At 41.8% G+C, this 12,731-nt stretch overlaps 1 protein-coding gene across 11 annotated transcripts in view; it reads right to left on the bottom strand.

Annotated features, from left to right (window-relative positions):
* The window catches only part of LOC128343611 (contactin-4), a 920,791-nt gene that overhangs the window by 44,406 nt on the left and 863,654 nt on the right, over positions 1-12,731 (bottom strand). For 7 of the 11 annotated variants that reach the window (XM_053292986.1, XM_053292991.1, XM_053292990.1 and 4 more), the window contains 2 exons: positions 8,768-8,943; positions 4,521-4,641 (listed from right to left, as the gene is read on the bottom strand). In XM_053292986.1, the coding sequence (XP_053148961.1) occupies positions 4,521-4,641; positions 8,768-8,943 (297 nt within the window). The remainder of the gene's footprint in view (positions 1-4,520; positions 4,642-8,767; positions 8,944-12,731) is intronic. The other 4 variants (XM_053292988.1, XM_053292983.1, XM_053292984.1 and 1 more) reach the window with 3 other exon arrangements.

Below are 12,731 nucleotides of genomic sequence, written 5' to 3'. Positions count from 1 at the left end.
AAAAAAAAAAAGGATGGTCAGACTCACTTGTAATTAAATGCACAGAGTCCTGCCATCCTTACCTATTTGTGTGCCAGCTTTCAGAGTTCCCTGTCTAGCCAGGTTTTTTAAACCTACCCCATTGATTTCTATGGAGATTTTCACTGAAATCCATTAGATTTCCAGAAGGAAATCTGATACCAAATCCAAGACCAGAATTCTGAAAGGTCCAAAGGACCCGAATTGATATTAATATCAATTAATTTGTATTAATTGCTATTAATGGTCCAGACTGGATTAGGATCTGATCTGGAATTTGTGATCATACACAGCCATAATAATTAGCATCAGAAGGGAGAGACAGAGAAGAGGGAATGTAATAGAACAGGGTTTCTCTTCGTCCCCATTTCTCTTTCTCTCTCACACAATAATTCAAATATGTAAATTAAATATATATAGTATAGTATTGGTGAAAAAAAGTGAATAGGTAATACTGATTTGGGAAAATAAAAGTACATACACAGTAGATCACTCTCACATTTTCAGCTCTCTTGCTGAGTCTCTATTATCCTCCAAAGCCACCACCCAACAGAGTAAGAATAGCAGGCAGGGAAAGCCCAGCATACAGGTTTTTTAAAAAGAGGCAAGCCAGGACTGGCAGGTTCAAGCCATGCTTGTTAAAGATTGGTCCTCATTTCTCTCCACTCCCTCCCACCAGCTGGCTCAAAACAGTAAGAAAACTACAGCTCTGAGAATTGAAAATCAAGTAGCTATTCAACAAAATGCCAGAAAGTGACCGAAAATGACATGTTAGAATTTTCTGTCATTTCAGATGGCAAATGAAATAAAGTGGCACAGCGTGTGTTGTCGATATTTTCATGTTTGAAAATGACAGCACATTCCTAGTGTTAAAATGAACCCATATAGGTCAGGAGCAAAGCTTGCTGTCCGTCTATGCTTCTTCACTGAACTAGACTAGCCATGAGAATTAACTGTGGTTAATTAACTAGATAAAAGCTAAAGAAATTGTGAACTTCTAAATTTAGTCAGATTTTTCAGCTGCTAATTTAACTAGTTAAAAAAAGAGAACTTTAACTTTCTAAAAAAGCATAAGTTAAAACACTTTGAAATCTGGCTTTCCAATAATTTCCCCTGACACAGCCATTCTCTAGGACTTTATATGGAGCAATAATTCTTTCCTGAAACTCTGGGACAGAGAGTAGTGTGACTTCCTATTAACCTCTTATGAACTACAAGTCCCAGAGTTCTTTGGTTCATGCTAGCACTTTCTGTGCACTTACAGAATTCAACAGGATAGCCAACTGGCTGCAGGAGAGAGAACAAGCACAAACCAGCAGACACTGATCTCGGTAAGAGTAGCAGCCATTGTTCCTGTTAAATTTACAGTCTCCAGAACTTATGTGATTAAATAAGCTAAGCTTAATCTTCAGATTTATAAACCTCTCATAGATTTATACCAGTGGGATTTTGTGATAAAAATTCCTTCAGAATCCTTGGCATTTTTAGAACAATGCTAAATTGCTTAAATAATCATTTCACATTAAATACATGCACCACAATATTTCTTTATTGAAACAATTGTGTTTTTAAAACATATACTAAAAGTGCTTCTTTGCACAATATAAAAGGACCTGAGAATTCTCTGGTGTCCCTTTATTAACTCAGTCCTCTTCCCCATTTAAACCAGTTTAAACCTGTAGTGTGGGTGTACTCAACCTCACGTTTCATGGCACCCAGCAATAATTTGTGCCAAGTATATGAGATAATACTTTGCAGAGTTTTTGGCATGTGTCAGTCTTATGACCTCAAGTCAAGATTGCCTTTTTTGCACAATATTTTAGAAAACAGGATTTCATTTTTCCAGTTCTATACCACCATCAGAATATTCTGCTGTTCTATACCACCATTGGTGATGGGCCTGTAGCTTAGTGGATAAGCACATGCTTTACATGCAAAGTCCCGAGTTAAGTTGTTAGCAGCATCTCCAAGTAGGCCTGGGAAAGATTCCTGTCTGAAACCCTGAACAGCTAGTTCCAGTAAGTGTAGACAATACTGAGCTAGTTGGATGAGTGGTTTGACTCAGTACAACACACCTTCATATCTATGTATATAAATGACTAGGAATATTATATATTGTTTTCAATTGAATGTATAGCTTTCAGATTCCATATTTACTTGAATACTGATTACCCTTGACTAACCAAATAACATGAATGAGCTTGGATCTTTGCATGATCATAGTGCAGTTGTCAGATGGGCAATTGACTTGCTGAAGTTACCAATGGTTAGAAGTTTGGATCATTCTTTTCCGAGACATAATTCTTAATTTATAACAGCAGTACATTTTCCAAGCAACACTTCGGCTCACAAAAGCGATAGAGCAGGGTCCCCTGGCCCCTACCCAAGAAAGTGTCTATTAGGAGGTCCAAAATTGCTTCCTCCCCCCAGTGCAACCCCCTTGCACCCTTAAGAAGCACACAGTCTGGACTTGCCTGCCCACAGGAGAGTCCAGGAGTTAGACAGTGTTCACCACTATGGCCAGAAGCAGTAAAGGGAGACTAGCCAAGGAGGGAGTGCAGCTGTAGCTCCCTGCTTCATAGAAGCCCCAAATCAGGTACCCTAACACTCTACAAAGGCTTTCCCCTGTGTGAGCATCAATCCTTTTGGGACCCTGGGGTCAGCTCAGGCAGCCATAGTTGACCTTTCACCAACCTATGTGGCTGCACTCCTCTGACCTGAGCAGTAAAGCCATTCAGTCGTGCCTTGCAGATTATCCACATCCCTAGAATTAACAAATCAATGTCCTTCAAGTCAACATCAATCTTCCTTCCTAGGGAAATCCCATCTAAAAGTCTAACCACCTGGAACCCCATTGTTCCCCACTAGAGATTGCCTCTAGAACAGCCCTTCTCTAGCATGCAGTCTTTAGTGTCACTTGCCTATTTCCCCCTAAAAACCGTCAGTCAAAAGCCCCCCAAACTGCACAACCTCTGGGGTTCATGAGGTTCTGGGACATGAGGTTGTGGGTTGCTGCTTTTTCATCATCACACCCCACCTTGTCCACTGAGGATCTGGGATCCCCTTCCTTCATGTTGTGACAGGTAAATATAGGGGGCTTCCCTTCTTCCTCTGCCCCTGGGATTTCTCCCATCTTGCCTCAATTCCTTCTTTCTGGAAACTTCTGTGAGTGTGTGTGTTGCTGCCAGGCTAGTTTAAAAGGTTCCTCCTTTCCCCCGGATCCAACTGCCTGGCCCCTAGCAGCCTCTTGTGTTCATCACAGACCAGACATGTTGACCTCCCTCTCCCCCGCTGAGGCCAAGCTGCGGAAGTGGGGTGGATTCAGCCCCTGTGTTCCCTCTTCCATCAGGGAATTAGCAGACTCTCTCCCATGAAGTGAAGGGAGCCATTTCTTCCCCTTCCCCTAGCTTCTTTCCCTGTCATCAGAATCAGACTGGATCAAGCACCCACCACCTCTTCCCTTCCCTGCTTCCTTCCAGGTAGCATTTAGAACCATAAGCAAAGAGGTAAAGCATTGAGCTCAGGTGCACCTCTATCAGAGCACCTGTGAGAACTTGCTCTCATTAGCATTAAAGTCAAGCCTCTTCTGTGTTCAATAAAGAAACAATTTTAGTTGGATTTAAGCCTGTGGTTGTGACTTTCTTGGGAAACTATCTGTTTAAAGGCTCCCCGCATAACATGACCACTGAGGCAATACAAGAAGTCAGATGAAGTGTATGTTCACAGATGTGAACATGTGCAAGGCAGCAAAGAGCCTAGAAGCAAATTTCCACTGCTTGACTCTTTCACAACCTCAACTTAAATCATGAGATGACTTCAATCACACGAAATGATTTGCGTGCACATGGAGTCTGCATGGCACATTTTATTCCCCAGGGATGACTAGCATTATAAGGAGATTATACAAATCCAAGGAAGAAAGGTCTATCTATGTGAGGGCAAACAGAATATGGATGGTAAAAGGCTTTTCAAAAGATTGATGTGATTATTATGGAACCTCCATGTTTAGCGGCAGTAAGGGTCTGAATAGCAGTTCCTGGGGACCAATAGCAGGCAAGAGCTACTGTCTTCATGCTGTGCTTATGACTTTCCTGGAGGCATCTGGTTGACCACTGAGGGAACCAGGATGTTGGCCTACAGGCCTTTCTCATGATCCAACATGGCTCTTCTTAACGTGTGTGCACAGAAACCCTCAGGATTTCCAATGAAGAATGTCTTTTCATCTAAAGCTGCTACTGGATTTTTCAAAATTCAGCAAATTGATGCTGACAGCAATATTTATTTGCATTCCTAACTAAATACATTATTAATCCATGTTGTTACAGTCGCAGGTTGGAGATATTGATTGTTTTCTCCTTGCCATTTGGGGGTGTGGAAATCTCTGTGATGTGTCACTTACTAGTTAGAATGATAGCCAGGTCTCTCAAGCAGTGCTTTATGTGGCAGTTAGTGCAAACAGTAGTTTTGCAACAACAACAACAACAACAACAAAATTCAAATACCTCTTACAATCAGGTCTGCAGCAGCCGATAGTTTGTCCACACTTGTTTCCACCATGCAGACGTATTTTCCAGCATGATTCAGCTGGATGCTTCTGATCATCAAATCACCAGCTGAATCCTGCTGATAAAGTAGGGGAAAGTGGTTACAATTACTTTTTAATGAGCTCTAAACATCATTATCACATGAAGGACACTGTGACTAATGGATTTATTTTACATCAGCTGATGAAAACGCTCCTAACGCTAGCCGTGGCCTATTTAAAATATGTGCGCCTTCCTTGAAGATAACAGCTAAAAGTATGGCTTCCTGTAAGGGACATGGGAACTTCAGGTCAGTCAAACAGTTTACCACAAATGTGATTTGACAAAACGCAAGTAAGGCAGACTTGGCTCTGCCATGCTCCAGATATCCAATTTATAGCCTTCATTGGTATTCCGATGTCTGCATTCCGCTGGCCTCCATTTAGTAAGTGAACACCAACCCAAATTCTGAGGCATCTGCAGTAGTTTCCACAGCCATGTGCCAAAGCCAGCATTTCAACTGCCTGCCGTTTCTGTATTAAAAGGTGATGGGGACAGCACTCTCTGAGGAAATTTTGCATCACCTCACATAGAACGACAATAATTTGTTTTGCCAAATGCCAACCGCTCATGTCTGATTAGCAATTGTATGGAACTAATTATGGTTCTGCATGATCGTGTGACTCTAAAAATACGTCCTCACAGTCCACCAGGCACAGCACTTAACAAGTCAGAAATCTAAGAATAAGACTGCAGTTGCAGTCTTTTAATTGAGGAATATTAATATGGCACATATTTTTGGTTTTGTGGCACGATTAGGTGTAATTGCTAGCAACAGCTGTTGCTGCTGCTGCTGTGGCCCCTGCAGGGCAGAACTTTAAGTAATTCATTTTGTCTTCCGCACAGTTTAGTCTTCCCACACCTGTCTGCAAGTCAAAGGATCACAATTAATGTTTGTAAAAATCTGATTCTCCCCCCGCCCTCCTGTTTTCAGGATGAAAGCCAGTGTTGATCTTCACTCTGGGAGAAATGGGTTCACCTTTGAAACAAGGTGGCTTTGGGAAAATCACTAGCTCTTTGCCCCAGCTCCACTTCTTAAAATGGCCGATGTCCATTTTTGAAGAGTACCATGGAACAAAATATAGACGGCAAAGCACTTTACAAAACAGTAAGGGTCAGTTAGATGAGGTGGCTGGAGATAACAGAGTCACCAGATTTTAGAGTTGGAAGGTACCATTGAGGGCTTCTAGACCAACACCCTGCTCAGTACAGGACTTTGCTGCATTACGCTATCCAGATGGCAGATGGCTATCCAGCTTCTTTTTGAAAACCTCCAGGGAAGAAGATACCACCTCTGTACAAATGGATCCATGATTGGAAACTCCACACTTTTAAAATAAAGGCTAAATGCAGTAGCTAGGTACCCTAATGGAGGTTCTGTGTGTTTGTCCTGCAGAGCAAATAGCAGCTCAGCAAGAATAAGAGAAGAGGCAGAGAGAATTCCGTTCACAGAAGGAAAGGTTAAGCTTCCACCCTCAGGCCAAACCAGTGGCTGCATTCTGCCTTTTAAAAAGCAGTGGGACATCAAATCACAGATCCCTGACATCACATTTTGTTTGGCCCAGAAAAAAAATGGGTAGCAGTGACATTTTCAGTCTGGGAAACCCTAGTTTTCTCACAATATTAATGAAAACCAAGTGAAACTCTTTTTGCCTTTCTTCTGGTAAAATCCACTGAACCAAGCTAGAGGCAAGGAAAAGGTGCAGGGTTCATGCCAGGAATTATTTTTTAGTCTTAATATTTCTTAAGTGAGTGGAAATGTTCTAATTCTGAAATCTACAAATTTTCTAAATGATCAAATGGTTTATTAAATCATTTCCTAAATCATTTTAATAAATCATTTTATATATAATAATCCTTATAACAATAATAATTATAAATCATGTTGTAAATGATTCAGTAGTTGATTAAATAAAATCAAGAGTTTAAGAAAGGCTTGTAACAAGTCCAAGACATTTAACATCAAATGCAGACAGAACAGAAAAGCAGGAGAATAAAAACAGACCCAATCTTTTTTGGTCCAAAATGAATTTGTGATAAAACCTCACACAGTGTTACACAATGAGGTTATTCACACAACCAAACGCTTGATTCCACACAATCACTTCTCCCTCCTCCTTCCTAGTTGTTTGGTCCCACTCAACCAAAATTGGGAGCACACACAACTCCCAAACCTGAGTAAGACACTTGCCTTATCCAGTTTTCAGTTGTGTGAATGACCTCAATATTGAACATGTGGGACTAGATGGGTGATGAGTTGGCAGGGATTCAAAGAACTGCAGAGGCTCATAGAAAAGGCTTGCACTAGCCCAGTAAAATTCTTAATTGCTTAAATTGTTACTAAATGCTACCCGATTCACTGTACAGACACTCATGCAGGCCTCCATGCTTCTTCCTAGCATGATCTTTTTCTCTGACCAGGGAATAACCTATCTCTTTCTTCAGTCACTATTACATTAGTGGATGGGTTCTTCTTCAAATGCAAGAGCTGGCCAGCAGGTGGAGCTGCAAAAATCGTTCAAGGTCCCTGCTCCGCGTATGGCCAGAGAAGGTGTTAGGAAGAAGCATGGAAGCCTAAATGAGTGTGTGGGCTGTAAGATGAAATTTGGAACTTGTGTGGAAGTTTTCAAAATCCCACACACTGCTATCTAGAAAAGCCCTAGACCAACAGAGCTAGCAAGCAACCTGCCTTAGATGCAGTGTTGAACATTCCCTTTCTTATTTCAGTTTCAAATAACAGTCTGCAATGTGCCATTTTGAATATGTGCAGCATTTATCCTAAACATAGGGGCTATTCACACAACCAGGCAGGTGGGGGAGCGGACAGGTAGGGGGAAGGCTGCACAAACCTTACCTTCTCCCTAGATGATCACACACATGTTGCTTGGAGTGCAGACCGTTCCCAGATGAGCAGCGCAAAACTCCAGAGGCCAGGACGACGCCTCCTGGCCTCTGAGTATCTCACAATGTGCAGTGCACTGGGGAGTCCCCCAGGAGACAGGCACTCTAGGTGCCTGTCCCAGAGTGTGGCTGGACTGGAAGCAGCCTGAACTCACACATGATCAGAGAGCTGGGCTTGATTAATAATAATAATAATAATAATAATAATAATAATAATAATAATAATAATAATTTGATTTCTAGACCGCCCTTCCAAAAATGGCTCAAGGCGGTTTACACAGAGAAACAACAAACAAATAAGACGGAACCCTGTCACCAAAGGGCTCACATTCTAAAAATAAACATAAGATAGCCACTAGCAACAGTCACTGGAAGTACTGTGATGGGGGTGGGGCCAGTTACTCTCCCCCTGCTAATGGCACCTTGGCGCCTTTAACCTAGACTAAAAGCCAGGCTAAAAAGCCAGGCTAGGCAGCGCTGCCCTGCTGGGACCGGGATTGATCCCGGCAGTTCTCATTTTCAGACTAACACAGGCTGGGCTTCCTTAGCTTGGGTTAGGCTATCCGTGAGAACAGCCACATACAGTAGCTGTTCTGTAAGGTTAATGGACACCTGCCTCCCATGCACCATCTACGACTTCATGCTTTGCAATAAAGTATTTCTGAAGGGTGTGATTATGACACATGACTACATTTTGCTAATGATCTGCAACTTCTTAAAGGAGAATTCTAAGAAACTACTATCTGGAGAATGCATATAATAAGATGTCAACATCCCTCCTACCCACCAAACCAATCTGAAAGACTGGTTTCCTAATGAATGAAACGTGCATCTCTTCTCAGAAATGGTGTGTTCATTCAGTGGGTGCCTTTTAATCCATACTCTCAAGCAGGAGTAGGTTAGCCTAGCTGTAAAGTACTTCGCTTCACTACTGCTTGCTTCATCAACTCAAAGCTGAGTGAATTGAATCGACAGTGTAGCGTGTAGAAAGTTATTGCTCTTACAGCTCATACTCCTGTTTTAAAGTTATTCCTGCTGTAAATAACTACTGTTTCAGAGCATCTGTGAGAATACATTTTGTGTTAACATTTATCTAGATAGTATAAATGAGTTGTGGACTTATCCTAATTCAATAAACATATCAACACATTATATAGCTAGATATATTAACAATAGATATAGTTTAAGTGTCCATCTGCCTCTTGACTCTACTTTTCAATGCACATTGTGAATGCCTTTGGGGGATTACTATTATTAATACTTACCCCTCCAACTCTTTCAAAGTGATCCCCGTCTTTTTCAAAGTCTATCAGATGTCCATTAAATGACCAAGTAAACATAATATCTAGCGGGTGATCATGAGATACCTGGCAAGGCAGAAGAATACTTTCACCAGCAGTGACATCCATGCTGGTAGGTGCCACCATAAACCGTGTAGGATCTGAAAAAATATCAAAGGACATGGAAGGAATCTATAAATAACTCATTCAGTTGAGGTGGTGAGGGACACACACATTACACAGTTTGATTAAAACTAACAGCTGCCTGAATACAAGAGTTTGGGTCAATGTAACAAGCTTTTAAGATCTATTTAAGACATGATCTTAATTGTCTTGAAACTGGAGCAGCTTCAATACAGAAGTTAATCACTTTATTCCTAAACTTACAGCTGGAGTAAACTGTTTGAGAGCATAGATTTGAGCATATCAAAAACTGAAAGAACAACTGAATAACAAAATATGTTCTCTTTTACAATGTCCTTGCCTAAACATAATTATTATTTCGACTTCAACATAGATTCCTTATAATCGATTTCTATTTTGTTTATGAATATCTTAGAGATCAACGGGAAGAAGCACCATTCAGGCAAATTCCAGAAAGACAGCTGTGCCTGTAGCAGAGGGAAGACAAAATGTACCTTTGAGAAGACACACAAAACAGTCCAAGTTAGGCACATTCCAGTGTTTTCCATGGTTGTGTTACCATGAATTTTAACTCTCCCTCGTTCAATGCAATTAAAAGGATCTAGAAATATTTAACTTTGGTAGGTTCATGTCACAACAGCAGGTTTTTTGTGGCATGAGCTTTTATAAGGGTCATTAGATGTATGAGCAGGTAGGCTGAGATAATACTGAGGCAAAACCAAATGATTTTTAAAAAGTAAATGTGGGGGGGCCACCCCTAAATATAGCAAATTTTGGTCTAGATTTTTAAAAAAACCATCAACACAATGCTTGAACCTCTGGCAGTTTTACCCTACGGATGAGTCATGTATGCAATATGGGCACAGATAAACCTGTATTTCCCCCCTTAAACAGGTACATGCCACATTAGATATAAGCGAGGCAAACTTGAGGGAATATTCTTGCCTCCTTGGAAGTTATTTATTTGAAACACAGGTGTTAGGATACGATGAAGCTGATCTCACAAGCAGCCAAGACCGGTCTAGGGCAGCTGTACATTTGTACACATGGGCTTGGCTGCCTGTGGGAACCGGTGGGAGCCGATTGGCTCCCGATGTCACCTCGGTAGCAAACCCACCTAGAGAACCTGCCTCTTAAATGAGGTTAAGGGAGCAAGTGCTCCTTTAACCCTGTTTACCTGACCATGTGTCAACGCTGGCTGCTTTCAGTCGGTGCTGAAACATTGACAGGCACCTACTGGGGGTATCCCCACAATGCACCACACACTGGTGTGGTGCATTGTGGGATTTCTGGGGGCCGGGGTGATGCATCCTGGCTCCCACGCCTCTGCGCTGCCAGGGGCAGTGGCAGAGCATCTGGGTGTGTGATCTGTGCGCCCAGCACCAACAGGATGATCGTCTGTCGGGGAGATAAGCTTTCCAAGGCTCCCTCCCCACCCGCTCAGCTTCCCTCATGCTTGATCATGAGAAAAGCCCCTGTGACTTCATTTGCTGCTTAGTGGAATAATCCCTTATTCCCAGTGAAATATTTTACAAGCCGTTTAATTGTCCATTTATCATCCTGTTCTCACTGAACAAACAAAATGCGATGAAGAAAGATGAGTCATGGCAATATTATGCAGGCTTCAACTCCCCACTGGTACCAAAGAAATCCCAACGTCCTCCAAGTTACCATTTAAAAAAAAATTCTAGTTGATGAAAGCAGAAGTATATTTTGTTAACATGTAACCCAGGAAAAGTACGGGGGAAAACATCCTGCTTATCGATAAGCCTTAAAGTTATTTTGCTTATTTGTGAAGTATTAAGCAATTGAAGAAGAAGCCAAAGCAATGTCCTCATTCACTCAGCCAGCTCTACAGAACTCGAACCAACAATACAGTTTGGCTATATTCAATTATACTTCATAGGCATGAAGTTGGTCTGAAATAGAAGGGCAGAACTCGATGTTATAAGAAACATAAAATTGTGGTCCAAAATGTCAGCACTATGTCTGCTCCCCGCTTCCTCTTCATAAGGTATAGTACACATCTCATCATTATGATGGGAGTCTCTCTGCCAGCAACAGCCAATGATATGAAGGTGGGAATAAATAATGTAATGACATCGAGTTACAAGGCAGCTTGTGCTACACATTTCGGAAAGTGGACCCTGACACTGGTTTGCCATTGCAGTGGCAGTCACATTCATATAACATACAGTTCTTCCCTGGTGGGTGGGAGGGATATGTACGGCTACAGATTTGAATCCCTCAGCCCTTGCTATGCTATATGTTCATTTGCTTCTGTAGCTCCCTTGTGTACAGCAATTGTTGGAGATGGAGTTCCAGTGCATCAGCCTTTTGCACCAACTATCCTCATGACCACTAGGGGCATTGGGAGTAGAGGTAGCTAGTGAGGGGCTCCTTACCTGTCCCTGCTTGCCTCTACTCTATGCCCCCTGCTTTGACTCTTCAGGTACTTCCTGTAGCGAGTCAGTCCTCGTCCTTTCCCCTTAGAGAGCAGATGGAAACATCTCTCTCTCTCTCCCACTACCTAATCATTATGTAGCTGAATAGATAGGATAGGACTTACCTATCCAAATGTACTTCACCAATCAATCAATTTAGTTTAGACTACACAGTGATCTCCATGCATGTTCCTTAAATAGCTGCAACAATTAAACTCTGCACTCTGTAACTGGAGTGGTAACTTCCTTGGTGCTTTGCTAAATAATCACAACCTCCAACAGCAATTACTTCCTGGTTTGATGGCAGTTTGCAATACAGAGTCATGCTATGTCTGAACAATCCCTTTCTTTGATTTCCCCCTTTCTTGCACAAACCAGTTGTTTCAATCCCATCTCCTTTTTATATAAAAAAAGGGAATATCTGTATAATTGCAAATAAAATTAGGATTTAAAAAAAATGGAACAGATGGAGATTTGGAACAGTTTTCCTATAAAACCACTTCCACCGAAGAGTGAAAACTGATTACAGGTAATGGAATGTATTTACACATGAACAGTGCATACAGGAAACATGGGATTCACATGGGGTTCCCTCTTACCAAGTAGTACCAGCCTCATTCAAAGTAAAGGAGGTGAAGGGCAAGGTTTCTGATGAATTCCAAGTGACTTACAGCAACCTCTCAATAATTTGCTGTGTTGCTTTGGGAGAGTAAATTAATTGCATTGTTCCTCAGTTTCTCCTACATCACTGGGAAGCAGCATTTATCCACTTGACATGATTTAATGAGACCCAGTTAACAAATATGAACAGTGATATGGTCTTCTAATGAATTCAGGAAACTGAAAGGGTTGGGTACACAGCAGACTAAAGTTTCAGAATTCATCACTCGGCCAAACTACACATGATGTTAAACCTGTCACTGTGGTGTGTGGCAAAGGGGGTTAATACCTCAGCTCTTTTCATGCAGAAAATCCTCCCTCACAGTAGCCATTGGCTTCAAATTTTCAGTGCAAAAGCTTCACAGAGGGAAAATATTAACTCTCCCTTGTTGCATTAACAGTCCTTCACTCTCCTTCCAGTCAGATTGTGTTTGTCCCATATGTTACCAGCAGAGCTTTTCTCTCAGGCTCCCAGAAGCCTCCCTGCCCATGTTCAGGTCTCCAGGCTTGGAGATTACACTCTACATATGCTCAGGAGCCTCACAGCAATCGTGAGCCCTCTGTTGGTACACATGGGAACAGGTCACTTAGTGGCAATGGGCTAGTCACCCCTAGATTTTGCTACAATAGAGTTAATTGGAATGGGGAACAGATGCATGCCTTCCCTACGTGAGAACCACTCTAAGTAGATCCCATGAGTA

This window comes from Hemicordylus capensis, chromosome 2 (assembly GCF_027244095.1).
Source record: "Hemicordylus capensis ecotype Gifberg chromosome 2, rHemCap1.1.pri, whole genome shotgun sequence".
Classification (NCBI taxonomy): Eukaryota; Metazoa; Chordata; class Lepidosauria; order Squamata; family Cordylidae; genus Hemicordylus; species Hemicordylus capensis.
The sequence above is the reverse complement of the archived record's forward strand: the minus strand, read 5'-3'. Positions and strand labels throughout refer to the sequence as shown.